The following is a 16,213-nucleotide window of genomic DNA, read 5'->3' as shown; positions in this document are numbered from 1 at the left end:
AATTGCAAAACACAACTGTATGTTGTTGCACTGGGCAGTTCCTACTGCTGGGTAGTGGAGAACCTGCTCCCAGGTTTTTCTGCTTGCCCATTACAGCTTGATTTCTAGGATCGAGTAATTTTACTTGATCTGCTTGAAGATTATTAATAATGAGCAGCCTTGAGCCTGCCATCAATTTAGAATATTGGCTTTGACCCATTTCATTTGGACAGCATTTCAGAATACTTGGTCATGTCTCTGAAAATAACATGCAGTGCCTCCAGGAACAGTTTACCTCAAGGCTCTAACTGTAAACTAAAGACTGTGGTATTATTATAGATGGACTAAGGCCAAGACTGGATGAGATCCAGGGCACTAACCTGTCCCTGGAAGAGATGTCTAGATTGGTGCATAGTAAGTTGACTCACTCAGATTTAACTGAAAAAATCCTTGTTAGGCTTTCCCAGACCATAGGGAAGAAAATGTGTTAGTGGTCTAAAGCAGTGCAGTGGAGCCACTACACTGTAGTGAGAGACTCAGTGGACAGCACAGAGTAGCATATATAGATGCAGTGGGTTAAACAGGCTGTCCCAGAAGATCCTTCCATCTCTGAATCTGTGAGATCGTACTTTCAAGAGTCATTAAATCAGCTTGAAACAGGGGCTTAAAGTCACCCTTACAATTCCCATCATGAAATCAAAATGGAACAAATTGAACAACAGAAGTAATTTACTTTGCTGACAGCACTGACAGATCTTGTGAGCTTTTCTCACCCCTCCTCCCCCAGCCCATCGCAGCCAATGAGGAAGACGTGAGAAATACAGAGATATTGCCACAAAGTGGAAGACATTAAAAGCAGAGCTGCAACCCCCAATTTTCGCCAGCTGTGTTTTTCCTTCTAACCCTTTATTCTTGCAGCACTTAGGCTTGAATTAGTAAGGCTTTCCACAAAAGAGAATGATCTGATTCTAAGAATATATCTGTCTACATGTTTCCATGGCGTTTATTTCCCCACCCACCCCCCACCCCTCCAAGAAAATGCTGGGCTTTTATTGTTGTGGGGTTGAGGTTTTTTAATCATCTTTTTGGCAGGGGTTTGCATGGATGTGAAAAATTTACAAAGAATAAGCACGCAAGTATGAGCAGCCCATCACTGTGACTGCAGAGGTTATTTCATCTCCACTGGCTGTGACAGTGGTGGGCAGGGGGAGAGGGCCCACAGTTCAGAGCTCTGAAGGGCCACAGCATTAATGCACTGAAAAAAAAACAGTAGTAGTTTGCATAAATGCTGACCTAAAGCTGTTTTCCTTTTCCTCACAAACAACTGCACATGCAACTGTCATGGTTGCCTGTCCCACTGCCTTGGAAGTGAGTAAGAGCAGTGACTTACTCATTGGCATCTGCTACAAAAACCTGCTGCTGAACATTTGTTCAAGGCACTTATTGTGTGAAATGAAGTTTTTATGAGCCCTTCAGAACTCTGCTTTGGACTTCTCAGCCCCCTTCCTCTATATGGAAAGAAACTCTCAGTTAAAAATAAGGGGTTTGGCATTGGTTATGGGGAGGTATTAATAGAGACCCTCTGCCCAGTGCTCCTGCGTGGGAAGGACTTCTTTAATAGCCCTGTCTTTCTGTTGCCCTTTCTCTATTCTTTCTTCTTGTGTTCTTCTTTAGACTGTTTCCTAATTGCTACTGTCTAATTACCACAGAGACCTTTTTTTTGACTTTAATCTTTTATCCCAGAGCTATAAAATTAGGGGCTAAGCTACTGGGACACTTCTATTTGACTTAGGATTTTGAGTGCCTCTATTTGTGAGTTCACTGCTTGGGTCCTACTAGCAGTTTTGTCAAGAACTGATGATTGTTGCCTTCTGAAGAAATAGTCTTCAGAGTTGTTAGATATGGACCCATATCCACCAGACAAATTCACAAATGACAGACTTTTGTTCATTGACCTAGATCCTGGGAAAGAAAAAGACAAGGGAATATGCCCAAGGTCAGGACACAAGTTGTGTGTCTAGAACTATTTATAAAATTCATGTTTATTTTGAGTTTAACTTGTTTCAATGTCTTGTTTTCAAGGCAGAGGGCAATACAACTGAACCATCACCAATCTTACTATGAATAGTAAGTCTTTTCTGCTTGCAAAGAGAATTGGTCCATTATTATTGGCTTTATTCATTGATTTTGGTGGGATTTCTGCCTGAGCAGTATTTGAGGGTTCAGTATAATGAGTGGCCATACCATCATAAGTGTAGATTTTTTCTGCACCCCTGGCCTCCTCTAGAACTGTCTCCTTCCAACTCCAATCCTCTGAACTGCACCCAGAGTGGAGACCTGAAAACAATACTGGGCACATCTCCCTAAAGATACAAAATGACCAGAAGTAAAAAATAAAGGCTTTAGGACTCCATCAGAGGAAATCAGAGGAATCAGTCTTCCTATGGAGAAGAACTTGTGGGTTCTGGTGGATGAGAGGCTGGACATGACCTGGCAATGTGCTGCTTGCAGCCCAGAAAGCTGCACCCAAAGCAGTGGGGGCAGCGGGTCAAGGGAGGGGATTCTGCCCCTCTGTTTTTCTCTCATGAGACCCCACCTGCAGTGCTGCCTCCAGCTCTGGGGTCCTGAGCACAGGAAGGACATGGACCTGTTGGAGTGAGTCCAGAGGAAGGGCCATGAAGATGATCAGAGGGCTGGAGCACCTCTCCCATGAGGAAAGGCTGACAGAGTTGGAGTTGTTCAGCCTGGAGAAGAGAAGGTTCTAGGGAGACCTTACAGCACCTTCCAGTATGTACCTAAAGGGAGGCTGCAAGAAAGCTGGAGAGGGAGTTTTTACAAGGGCATGTAGTGGTAGGACAAAGCGTAATGGATTAAAACTGGAAGAGAGCAAATTAGATATAGAATTAGATTAGATATAAGGAAGAAGATTTTTACAAGTAGGGTGGTTAAACAATGGAACAGTTTGCCCAGAGAGGTGGTAGATGCCCCATCCCTGGAAACATTCAAGCTTGGGTTGGATGGGGCTCTGAGCAACCCCATCTTGTTGAAGATTTCACTTCTGAGTGCAGGGGGGTTGGACTACATAGCCTTTAAAGGTCCCTTCAAACCCAAACTGTTCTAGTAGTATTTATTCGAAAACATCCACTCAGTGGATTTTTAAATCATATCTAGAAGAAATGTCAGGACACTGTGCTGATCTTGCCTACATGGTGTTGCTTATAAGACTCATAGGAAAAAGAGAAGGGGCAGTCTTGTCTGTCAATAATGCAGTTGCACCTCAGTCAGGCTCTTTGATAGCAATTTCTCCAGCAAACCTTTAGTGATTGTACAATATCTGTGAGTGGCAAGTGTGCCTATCAGATAAGGTTTATTAGCTGTGTGCTATGAGGTCTAGATATTGCACTTGGTTTTTTTGAGAATTTTGGGTGTGATTTCACAACTGGAAGATGGATTCATCATCTAAAATTTAGATAGGAGTTCTAGGAATATCATAGATTGGGAACTGGCTACAAAGGAATCTGGGATATACTGATCAAGTACAAAAAAAGAATTGACAGTCATGCCTCCACTTATTAAAGAAGGTAGTGATTATCTACAGCTTACAGTACTGCTTTTCATTATCTTTATTTTTAAGGACTTAATTTACTATGTAAATCAATGAGCAGTATGTGCTTGTGTATTCCTGTGCATGCAGCAATCAGCACTGTTCGGATATACTTGTGGTAGAATTTGCTATCAGTCTACCCTAAGATAAATAGAAGGAGTTATACAACAGCAATACAGTAAAATAGGTAGAAAATCCTTTCTGGATAATCAACCATGCAAATGTAAATACAAAATAAGCAGAGACAGGAAGGGGTAGCCCAGAATTCTAAGATGAAATGAAATTTTTAGATTTGGAAACCCACTGTTCTAGGGGATATTTTTATGCTTGAAATGAGCACTTCATTCTTTTGGAGAGAATTTCCAAAGACTTTAAAGGATGAAAAGTTTTTCAAATAACTGAGTAGCAGTAAGAAATGGAATTTCTGCAGTAGCTATAGTGAAAGAATTATCAGCCCTGTGGCTAAATAGCCTTTGGGCTCTTGGATGAGTTTTTCAAAGCCCAACCTTTTCCTTTTAAAGAGAAAAAAAAAGCTCTACACACACATGTGGGAATGTGGCATCTCACATAAAGCTCTATGACTTTTGCCTCTGGAGGCCTGAATTCAAATCCTGATGAAGTCACACAAGTCCAAACAATTTATGGAGGTCACTACATGGCATTTCTCAAAATTGCAAATTCACTCAACAAGCTAACCCAGTCATGTAATATAACATTAGAGAATGGAGGGCCTTAATGGCTCCTCTTACCTGTACAGAGACCTGGCTTTGGCAGAGCACTGCGGGTGGATCTATGATATGAACCTCATCTAAGTAGATCTATTGCTCGGAAACTAAGAAGGCAAAGGTAATATCACTGTTGATGTTGGCTGTCGAGTATGGAAGAGGTAGGGAAAATGGTCTGTCAGTCATCTATATCAACGAGCAAAAATGGATCAAGAGTGAGGTCTTGGCCTACCAGACTCCAGGATGTGTTTGTGGAAAGTTCTGAAGACCTGGTTAGTCTTGGGCTTGTCTTTAAGAGCTCAGCCTGGGTCAGGGAATGGCCTCTTCTTTTCCCAGTGCTCTGTCGGACCCAGTCAGCCTCAGTGCAGACAGAATCATCTGAGCCACCACTGGAAAAAACACAGCTAACTTCTGAGGGAGCAGTTTAGAGGGAGTTATTTACGGCAGTTTCAGCACACTCTAGTATGTCAGTTGCTTTATCATGTGGCAGTAAATGAATTTCAATATTTCACCTTTGGTTAACATCTTCCATGCTAAACTGAACTGAAAGAAATTTAATTTTTTTTCTCTTTTACGTATTAAGCCTGGAGAAAGAGGATGAGGTGAAAAAGCAGGAGTCTTATTGGAGCTCAGAATTTGTCTTTGATGTAAGGAATTCTTGCTGTGTAACTAATGTTTTCAGTGGGAGTTCAGAATCTCTGTATTGCCAAACATGCTGCAGAGGTATGTAGTCCCCTCCAGTTTTCACAGAAAAACAGAGAAGTCCCACAAGAAAGCACAAAGAGCACAGGTGGGATGGGAGGAGGTGTAAATGGTAGATTCCTGATTATTTTTGTTTTTCCTCCACTAGTATGGTTGACTACAGGAATTTCCCAGTGGTAGTTGTACTAATAAAATTTAATATGCTGAGATTTTTGTCAGCAGAATCCTCTTTTCAGATAGCTGATTTGCCATGGTAATCCATGTCCCTTTGGTACACTACCAGTGCTAATAAATGTTGCAACGCTGTGAAAACAAAAGCCAGTAAACACTACTGGGTTTTTTTAAGTCAAGGGAGAACCTAACTTGTTTTTAGTTCTGTTTTGAAAAGCATGAAGTTAAATGCCAGTGGCCTTTGCCATCTGTCAAAATTGTACAGTAAATTTGTGAGAAGGCCCCTTGAAATTACAGATTTAATTAGAACACGAGTAAACACCCCCAATATTTCCCCTCTAGTGGTGAACATGGTGATGCTAAGTTGACAGTTGGACTTGATGATCTTTAGAGGTCTTTTGCAACCTTTATGATTCTATGATTCTCTACCTCTCCAGCAAGCACAGGCTGCTGTGGGATCAGTAAGCATTTTCATCAGAAATAGATTGCAGTGGAAGAGTTCAGCTCAATCACTGTGTGCCACAGACATTTTGACCTACTGGTATTTGAATGCAAGTTTTAATTCTCTTCCCACTCTCAGACAGAGACCTTGTATTTCCCATAATAGCTCATTCTGATAAAGAACAACTGACTGTAAAAAAACAACGTGCACCCAAACCAAAAACAGCTGAAATATGAATATGAACTTTACAAACAAATTAAATAACTTTGTGGAATCCAATGATTATATACTGGGTCCTAAAAACACAGTGGGAGGATCCAGTGACAGCATACAGTATCTGGGGCTAAATAGCTGAAAGTTGGGTCTTTTTCTATGTGTCTCAGACTTTAGACAATCTTTCCCAGCCTCCCTCCCTCCCAATAAAGTGGAGTAACCTTGAAAAAGTGGGGCCGGTATTTAACAAGTGACGAAAATGTGACTCAGTGCTGCTATAAAGAAATAAGCTTGGTAAATTGTACAGGTGGCAATGCCCTTCCTGCAAACTGTATGCAACAAAAAGCAAATACAGTTTGCTTCATGTAACAGCAAAATGGCATTCCTGTATCATTTTAAAGAAGCTCATACGAGCTATTTAATGTGTTTTCTCCTTGCCATCAAGCAGCTGACACGGTTAAAAGGCAGTGCTTATAGATCTCTGCTCTAGCCTTGCTCTTGCACAGGTTGCAGCAGCCTGGTAGGGCTCTCCTGCAGGACTCCCCTGCAGGACTCCTTCATTTACACAGTCTCCCCAGGAAGCTGAAGCCAGCCAAAGTGTATCTTTTGTAGGAATGTTTGCTCTCGTGGCTCTTGAAATTGAGCCCGGCGCTGCTTTAACTTGTCTTCTCTGTGGTGTGGGAAGCTTGGTCAGTTCTGCAGACTTCACCCTCTTGCCAGGGAGATCCGGCAGCATAACAATGAACTATAGCTATACCAAAAGCTTTTAATTAATAAACCAGGAATTACAGTTCACCTGGATCAGAGCAGGTGTATTGGGGTGAGGGCATCTACAGCAGATTCAACACAGTCTTTATCAGGAGGGGTGAAGAGTCAACCTCTGCAGATTCCACCTTCTCAGATCTGTCTGCCCCCTTCCCCTTCTCTCTTCCATTGCTGCAATTTCTTTGATTCTTTCTCAAGGGTTCTCTGTTGCAGATTAATCTTGATGTTTCTGTTGTCCTCATCGAGGCAGTCCTTTCTCTGTTAATGGCTCCATTTAGCTCCTGCAGAGAGTTCTGTACAAATTGCCAATGTTGCTGCCTCAGAGTGGAATTTTAATTTACTCTTTCCATCACTACAGAGCATACAGAACAACTGGGGAACCAAGCTACACATAGGAGTCCTGTTATTCTTCCTACTGCCCACGTATGATGAATCTTGCCTACATTATTCATTTTTATCCAACGTTGACTGTATAGCAGAATAACATGTCCGGAGCAATCTCTGACCAGGTTGATGATCCCTGTGCTCTTGGCTTCACCCATCTTTGTCTTGCCTTTCTTATGAAGACACTGAAAAGAAGGTTATAGATGTCTATATGTACCTAGAGAATGCACACACAAAATTTGTAAAATTCCATAATTGAGGTAATACAATAAGTAGAAACTTAAAAATAAGAACTTGGAAAAAACCAACTAAGCTTAAAATTTCCTTTTTCCTTCAGTACTTCAAAATAAAAGGAATCTGATTGTCAAAACAAATAATTTTTGACAGGAGCAACTGATCAAGTGCTGCTCGCTCCTTTGACTGGCAGTTCAGGCTAAAGTTGGGTTGAACTCTCTTGTCTCTCCCTTGCTTCCATCTGATAGTGCCAGCTACAAAATATTTGGAACAGTTGTAAGGAGTGACTTTGGTTTAGAATCCCTTTAAGACTATTAGAGTGTTGTTGCTTAGAAAGAAATTCTACCCAGAGTAAGAGCAAAGGCTTCTGAAGTCCATTTATTTTGTTTTAAGCCATTCAGAAAGCAATTTTTAAGTCCATACAAGTAAATCTAACTTATTTTAGGTTTTGTATTTTTGCTTATTACAAAGTTTGGAGATTTTTTTTTTATTTTATTTTTGGTACCCCCATCCCTTTGCCTTGAATCAGCTCTGAGACTTTAAGTTCCCACTCCTTATCACTGTCTTAATGACTCGGGAGGTCTGAAAGAATATTCCAGGTCGACAAGAGGATAATACTTTTCACAATGCACTAGAATTTATAGACAGAAAAGCTTTAGTGTTTTCATCATTTTTTTTAGTCGCTATGTACATTAAATTTATACTTTTTTGCAGGGAATTTCAGAAAATGAACTCCTTATGCGTTTTTTCCAGTCCTGTGCCCTAGCTTATTCAAGCAAAGCACTTATGCATATCAGTTCATTTCCACTGGTAACAATAATATTGACCATTGGCTTCAGTGGAATTATTCATGTGCCCTAAATTATGCATATACATGAGTACTGGATTAAAAACCAACCAAGCAAAGACAACTAATTAGATTTTAAGTAATGAAGGATCTGCAAGTTGGAATCTGCATCCTTAGTGTAATAATACACTGTCTAAATCCAGCTTTAAGGATATATGTTGAGTAATAGGAAATATGATCTTTTTCTTGCTCCCTTTGTGAATGGTGAATTCAAATACTCTGCGTATACTTACTTGAGGTCTATGTGGAGAGCAACCAGGAATTTATCAAGTAAAAGCATGTTTTTTTCATGTCTTCATTGACATGATATGCAGCACCTCACACCATTCAGGCTCCAAACAAATCAGCAGATTCAGGTTATTCAGGATTTTAATGCTAAAGAACCAACCTCATGGTTTGCCCCATAGGTTGGAAAAAGTGTTTATCAAGCCTAACATACACAGAAAGTCAATTTTAGTACTGTGTCCCTCCTTACTGTACCTTTATTTCCGTGTTAGCTCATTGAAATCTTCCTGGGGCTTCTTTTGAGAATTTGTTGTTTTGTGAAAAAGTTAGAAATTGTGAATAATAATGAGTAATTTCCTTGTTAAAAGCGATATTAGATATGGGGGAGCTTCCCATAAATTTAAAAATGCATAATTAATATATTTATCACAAGTATTACATGGTGAAAAAAAGTACTATAACATAAGCAGTGTACTGTTTAGAGATCAGAGAAAAACACCATGCGCAGGATTCATTACCAGAGCTAACAAACTAAATTTTTGCATATTTAGGGGTTGGTTTATTCGTGTCACAGTTGTATTACGGACCTACAAGTTGTTTAAGAGCATGACTGCTAAAGAGAGAGTTGTCAGATGTCTTAGATCTCTAAAGAGAGGTTGAGAGAAAGATTGGAGTCACACTTTCTCATTAAAAGTCCTCTGCCTGCTCTGACTACTACCAAGAGTTTTCCAAGCAAAGACTCAAAGTACTGCAAAGACAAGGGTTCTTAAGCTCAAAGAAGCTTTGCATTGAGAAGTTAACCAGAAGAGAATGTTTCATTGAACAAAATAGTTTCCTTTTTGTTTGCAGAGCAGCCTCAAAAAGCTGCTGTTCCCAGTTACAGTTGTTGGTTGGGTGTTCTTAGGATAGGCCAGCAACATCCTTTTTCTCAGTTGGGATGAATATTTTGCTCCTCAGCTATTTCTGCTGCTGTATTGTGTCTAGCATGAGGAAAGGTAGATCTTTCAAAGTTTTGCTTCTTCACTGGACAAATGTATACAGACACTTTCTAGGAAATTCACCCCACCTTAGTTACTTCTGAAGTAATAATGAAGAATTAATACATGGGTTTATGAGATCCTTTTTTGTTCCCTGACTGTATGAATGCCAAGCATTTGAGCTAGTGAAGTTTCAGAAACAAAGCAAAACTTTAACTATCATGAAGGCTCTGCGAAGATATAATGGAAGCCAAAGAAAGAGTGTAAGAGTAGAAGTACTCTAGGCCACATAACCCTTGCCTGAGATGTAGGATTTACCTACATCTATAAAGTAGACATTTTTTTCTTTAATATTGTCAACTCAGCTGTAGCTGTGAAGGGTAAAGTTCAGTCCTCCGTTGATTTTTGGTTGGTTTTCTACCCAAGTTCTGATTAAAGGGTGTAGGGGAAAACGTTTTCCCATTGCAGTGCAAAACAGCGCATCATCTTATAAAAAGTGTTTCTAGTGTTGTTCAAGCAGAGTTTAAAGTTGTAGCTCCGTGAGCATATGTGTGAATGAAGTGCATTCACCCAAATATTCCTGGGAAGAGAAAAAAAGAGAGGGTGAAAAAGGAAAATTTATGCTTTAATTCAAACCTCTTTGCTTTGTAATTGATCAATGATAAATATCTAAATCTCACGCTGGTACCTTTATGACCCTTTATGCATCATGTGAGCTATGCCTACCAGTAGCCTATCACGTGATCTTTGATCACTTCTATACATCCTTAAAATTATGAAGGTGCTTAAGTACTGTTCCTGAAAAACGTACTTTTTGAAATAAAGACTTCAAGCAGGAGAATTCATTCAGTGACAGTTGTTATCTCTTTTCTCAGCTGTTCTCCTGCTCCTAATGTTCTCCAGTTTTAGATTGTTACAAGAAATCCTTGGTTTCAACTACAGATCTTGCTACTGGCCATGATCATTACTTTTGGCTAGATCATTTCCTGAGGCAGTGAATTCCACAGATAGGCTACATAAAATAGCACTTCTACACAAAATTTCCGAAGTTACTGCCCTTTAATTTTATTGAATACTCTGGTCTTCTTGATGAGCGTTACTCTGTGAAAGGTTATACACTTCATTACAGAATACTACACTTCATTATAGAATACTTGTAGCACTTGCATTTAAAAAAGGTTATGATAAAACTCTATAGTAATTAGAAATCAATTAGCAATTTTTTCAAGAAATAGAAGCCTAACCCAGGTGTCCTAACAAACTCACTTTCTGTTGAGCTGCAGCTCTCCAGTGCTGTGCACTGAACAAGACAGATTTAATTTTTTTGTTCAGCTTGCTATTTTCCTATGACAGCTGCCCTGCTATGATGGATTACACTTTTCCTGTAACTCGCCGTTATTTTTGAAAGACATTTGCCACAAAGTGTCAGGGTGTGAGCGTGTGTCTTGTAAAGTCAGCAGAATTGAGTGAATTGTGTCTGCCCCTCCCATTAAGTGACTGAAAGCCCTCCACTATGTGCTTGGTCATGCTCAGCCACTATGTTAATAGGTAATATGCCTCTGACACTGTCTTTGAACTATGATGCCTGTGTAAGGAATGAGATACTTGCAAAATGTGCCAGACTATTATCCCTGGGAAAGAAAAAAACCCACTATGCATATCTCCTGTGGCCTTACCAATGTGTCTTCTCCTGTGTCTTCTGAAGAACTAGAAGACAGATTTTTATTCCTTGGCCCCCACTGAAACTGCTGGTAGTAATTGTGATCAGCAAACTACAGAATTAAACATCCTACTGTTATTTCTAAGCAATTACCTGTATCACTGGGAGAAAAGCCTTTGTTGAAATGCTATAGGCATGATAGCAATTAGGGATGACTGGTGAAGAAAGAGCTCTTCTGCAGTACACAAGGTCCAACAGACCTCAAATATGCTTAAATATCCCGTCATCATGATGCTGAGTGATTTCTTTGACAGTGCCCAGTGAGGCAAGGTAGTATTCCACTTTGCAGATTGGAAAGCTGAAGCACAGTGAGCCAAATGATGCCCCCCACAGCGCTGGAGAGGGTATGCAGCAAGTCACGTGAAGGAATCTAAGATCTTTATCCCTGAGGTCTCTGAGAGATGATGCATTAATGCTCCGAAATGTGTCACTGTTGAGAGTAGTGACACGTGAGTGTTGAGATGTGAGCTATGAAAGATCAGGCAGTTTGACTCAGAAAGCAGAATTATTTCTATAAATGACGATCTTCAGATTCCCACTGATCCTGTGCTTCCAGCTGACGTAAAAATTGTTCAATACATGCTTAAGTTGGCATCAGGATGCAATCACATTGACTACTGGAGCTGGAGTATTATCATTTAGACCTATCCTGGCTGATAGTCTTTGTTCAGAACTGTGATTTTAGAAGATGATCCACCTTTTTTGTTGAGATTCATAGGGTTAGTAGTAAACACTCTGGGAGAAGTGGTGCGCTCAGTGACCAGAAAACTGAATTGTGCATCAGGAGTTGTCCGTCCTGGAAAGGTAACCTTATAACTGAACCATTTCCTGTTCACTGTAGGCGACAGTACAAAATCTATTCTGCACACCTCATTTTCTGCACTCCGTAGTGTGCAAATGGTAACACCCCTGGTCTTGTTGTGACCCTTTGCATCTTCTCCACTTTACCAGCATAATGAGGAGAAATCAGCTCTATCACCCAAGTTAGGCTTGCAGTGAAGGGCTACAGCTGTAATCAGCAGGACATGTGCATGCAAACATGCAGGATTAATAGCTGCAGATTTGCAGAATGGTGGTGAGTTTCCAGGAAACAGTTTCACTCAAACACAGGTGCAAGGCTCTTCCTGAACAATGCTGCCATGCAGTTATCACTGAGGACAGTCCATCCTGGACTTCTAGGATACTTCTGTTTTGGAGGAAGCATTTTCAGATATTTGGAAGAATACAGTCTTAGCCAGGAATTTAATGTTTCTTAAATGTTGGTACTTAGCTGTTGCTGTTTTAAATAAGTCTATTACTTTTCTCCCCCCCCCAACTTTCACTTTCTCCAAACAACCTATTTCTCTACACTTCTCCTGCAGATGTTTTCCAGGAGCAAGTAGCAAGTTCACAGTGTACTGTTTCCTTATTACAGGGAGGTGTTAACATAATTTACCAAACACCTAATGTTATATCAATATATAACATATATTCCTGTCACCCATGGGTCAGTCCCACAATGTATGGAATAGTCTTGCCTGCTACTAAAGAAAATGAGACAAGAAAGCACCAAACATAGGCAAGTCCAGCAACAGAGAGAAGGACTCAGCTGTTTGCCAAATACTGATGGTTTCTCTATGCTTGAGAAGCTATTGCTGTCTCTGCCCCTCAGCTTCTCTCTTACGTATATCACTGTGCAATAAAAAGGAGATGAAAAGCTGACTTCCGAAATTTTCAGTCTGAGAAGTCCCAAATGCTCTGCTGTACCAGAATGCAGGTCTGTTTTTCAGCACTCATTTGTGCTGATGCAAGCTGGTACGATCATTATGCAATTGTGCAGGCATTGGGAATAGCCAGGGTACACTATATTCTAGGTATATTCTTTACCAGGCCATGGTGGAAGCTTCTTGCCATCTGGAAATCTCTTTGTGCCAGGGGAGCTTTGTTCTTCTCTGAGTACCCTGATATGCACCTCAGCTCTGTGCCTGGCACCCTGGCCTTTGCTGTTTAGGATTCACTTGTACCACAGCTTTGAGAAGTTCTACTTTTCGAGCTGACTTTCCCACATGACAAAAAAAATCACAAACTGTTGATAGATAAATACCATACAGCTCAGGCTTTTTTATCACCATCTATCATAATTAGAGGGATGTCAAGTCGTCAGTGTGCCCACAGTGGTAAATTCTTATGGCAGTTTTTCAAAGTCATCCATACTCATTGTTTGTGCGGATCATTTTATATAGATAGTGATGTTCTTTGTAGAAGAGAGAGGCTGTTAAGTCTCATTTCTTTACTTAATTCCAGCTTGGGCAGTTACATTTTGCCTGCCTGATTTCCCCACTGGGATCTCAGGTGAATATTTCCTTCCATCTTTATACACCCATGCTTTGTTCTCATTAAAGCACTGATGTGTAGCATACACCAGAGGTGTCTATTTTTTGGTTGTGGGGGATGAAATGTGGCTTGCAAACACAAAGAATAATTAGTATGATTTATAAACTAACTGAAAAATTCTACAAAACTATAAAAGAGAAGCTGTTTAATATGGTTAGGGGGTGTTAGAGGTTCAGGTACTCTCTTTTGACTACCAAATGTATTCATCCTGTGAGGAAGGAGCTGGTGAACTGTTTTCACAGAGGGAGATTTCAAGCTTATTTTTTAATGAGTCTACTTCAGTTCAGTCACAGCTGAAGGAGCCTTGAGATGGAGTTCTGGATCGGCCCATTGACTGTGGACTATTGGCTGACAAGGACTTTAGTGATTCTGCTTTGGAAGAAAAATGGATAATGGACTTCCATCCACAAAGAACTGATTATATTAGTGTTCTCTCCTGCCTTCTCTTACTGAAGGTTTGAAATACTTTTTCTGAGCTGTTACAAACCTTGAGTCAGACCCCCTCTCCTGAAGTGTGTCTCAGTGCCCATGTATGGAAGAATATTTTTTCTGCGATCCCAGCAAACATGTAGGTTGCAAAGGAAAAAGCATTTTCCTGGAAAGAGAAGACAACATACAATAAAATTTTCAAAAGAGTGGAAAACAAAGGAACGTAGGTTGGTTTACGCCTTTAGGTACTTTCAAGTCTGCAACTTATGTTCACAAATCAATTTAGTGCTCCTGAAAATGTTAACCACCATCTGTTTCTTTAATGATGCTACGTCTGGCTCTGAAGATAAGTGTTTATGAACAGTAAAGAAGAGACTCTGGTATTTTTGATACCATCATGAAAGTGAGACTCTATTCAGGTATCCAGCAAATTTCCAACATTTTGAACTTTGAAGGAGACTTCAAGATAAAATAGTGTTTATGTACTAGATGCTTTTAGAATATATACAAGATCTTATTATGTGCTGGAGTTAAACCACACATAATAGAGGTTCTGGTCCTAAAACAATAGTCTGCTTACTCTGTTTGCAGATGCTTGTAATAGTGTGAGATCATTCAGTTTGCAGTCTCCAATTCTCTTACTATTCAGTTGCGTAGGAATCACGTTTTGATAAGTGATTCATCCTTCAAGCAGAGAAAGGAAGTTTGTGAGGAAGATTTAGAAAACACTTGACCAACTCAGGACATGTTGGGCCTTGAAATGACCTTCCTCAAAAGTACGAAGCTACTGCCCTCACTGTGGTAAACTGGGAAAACTACTAGAGCATTGCCAGGGAAAGATCGGTATTTGGCCACAGTTCCCACATGCTCCTCTCTGAGGTACCTGTACTTGTGCTACACATGGGAAGAGAACATGATCTGGCAACACACTGGGGCAACACTTAGCAAAAACCAGCAATATTTTCACTGGCAGCAGAGGGTCGTGTGTGTGTGCAGTGAGTAGAAGTTCAGAAGTCATGGGTGGACTCTTTGTGGTGCTGTAACTAAACTCCAAAAAGTAACAATCCACAGCTTTGAGCATCTAAAGAAGTACCAGTAGGTACATGGTTGTATCTTAGCCTGTATTAATCACTGACTGTAAGGAAACAGATCAAAAGAACAATCAAAGGAGTGGTCACATAAGAAAGAACATATAGAAACACTTGCTATGATTATGTGTAAACCAACCACAGGCTCTGTTTACAAACCTTTCCATCTGTTCCTTTGCCTAATCATTTCTGCTTTCCCTCTCTGTCTTCTAACTTTCCTTCGTCTTTCCAGATGCAGGACGCTATGGGCTATGAGTTACCATGGGTGTATTTTGTCAGTCTGGTCATCTTTGGATCCTTTTTCGTTCTAAATCTGGTTCTTGGTGTGTTGAGCGGGTAAGCTGACAGTTTTGGTGTCCTTTTTCCAATGCTACAGGGCAAGACTCCATAATAAGGGTTCTTCCCTGTCACCAGGATACTTTCAGAGGGATTAAAAATGTGAATTCAAGGAAGCTTCACATCAGCTCTGAAATGCTTTGACAAAACGTTCAAATATTGTAAATAACAATACAGGTAACAAAAGCGGTGTTATTCTCTGACAAAGAAATTCAGCCTCAGGGCAGTCAAAATCACTAATGTCAACCTGTCATAAATTTTCAGAAAACTGGCTATTGAAAAATCTTACTGCTGGTGACTTGGGATCTCTTTGGCTGGAGCCTTGCAGTGCTCAGAATCTGAGCTTGTCTCACTAATTATCATTCCACTCTTCCAGGTCAATGATGCCATAGGAAGGGACTGGCCCTGGATCTATTTTGTTACACTAATCATCATAGGGTCATTTTTTGTACTTAACTTGGTTCTCGGTGTACTTAGCGGGTAAGCAGTACCAGGAAAATGTTTTATTATTGTTTATTTTTTGAAATTTGTATTTCTATTCCTACTCTCTGGTTACCAAAACAACAGTCAGTGGCGGGTTGATCTCAAGAACCTTAAGAGAAGGCCTATGCTATTGCTGTGCCAATAGCAAAATATGGCATTCCTAATACAGAGTGAGTCTTTTGAGTAAATCCAAGGCATATAAGACAATTCTTTGCCTGTAACATGTTCCTCTACCTGTACTCTGTGGGATGAGGACAGCACCATACTCTCCTGTGGGCAAAGCAATCCATTTGCCATAGAAGAAAGGGATTATAGTAAAATTTCTGGAAGAGTCGGTAGGATTGAAGGAAGAATGAGAGCATGAGACAAATCCCTTCACATCCGTAGGATGAGACTCCTGCCAAATTATGTCTTCTCACAGGAGAAATTTTCACATTGCTGAATATATCTAACACACAGCCTAGCAGGAGACTGTTTTCCCTGGAGAGAGTCTTGGGCACGTTTCTTCTTCAGTAA

At 40.3% G+C, this 16,213-nt stretch overlaps 1 protein-coding gene across 13 annotated transcripts in view; it reads left to right on the top strand.

Moving 5' to 3' along the window:
* CACNA1C (calcium voltage-gated channel subunit alpha1 C) overlaps positions 1-16,213 on the top strand; it is a 433,754-nt gene that overhangs the window by 265,980 nt on the left and 151,561 nt on the right. For all 13 annotated transcript variants that reach the window (XM_027658568.1, XM_027658551.1, XM_027658560.1 and 10 more), the window contains exon 8: positions 15,111-15,214. In XM_027658568.1, the coding sequence (XP_027514369.1) occupies positions 15,111-15,214 (104 nt within the window). The remainder of the gene's footprint in view (positions 1-15,110; positions 15,215-16,213) is intronic.

The sequence above is a fragment of the Corapipo altera genome, unplaced genomic scaffold (assembly GCF_003945725.1).
Source record: "Corapipo altera isolate COAL_440 unplaced genomic scaffold, ASM394572v1 1, whole genome shotgun sequence".
NCBI lineage: Eukaryota > Metazoa > Chordata > Aves > Passeriformes > Pipridae > Corapipo > Corapipo altera.
Note: the sequence above shows the minus strand (reverse complement) of the source record. Positions and strands in the feature narration are given on the sequence as shown.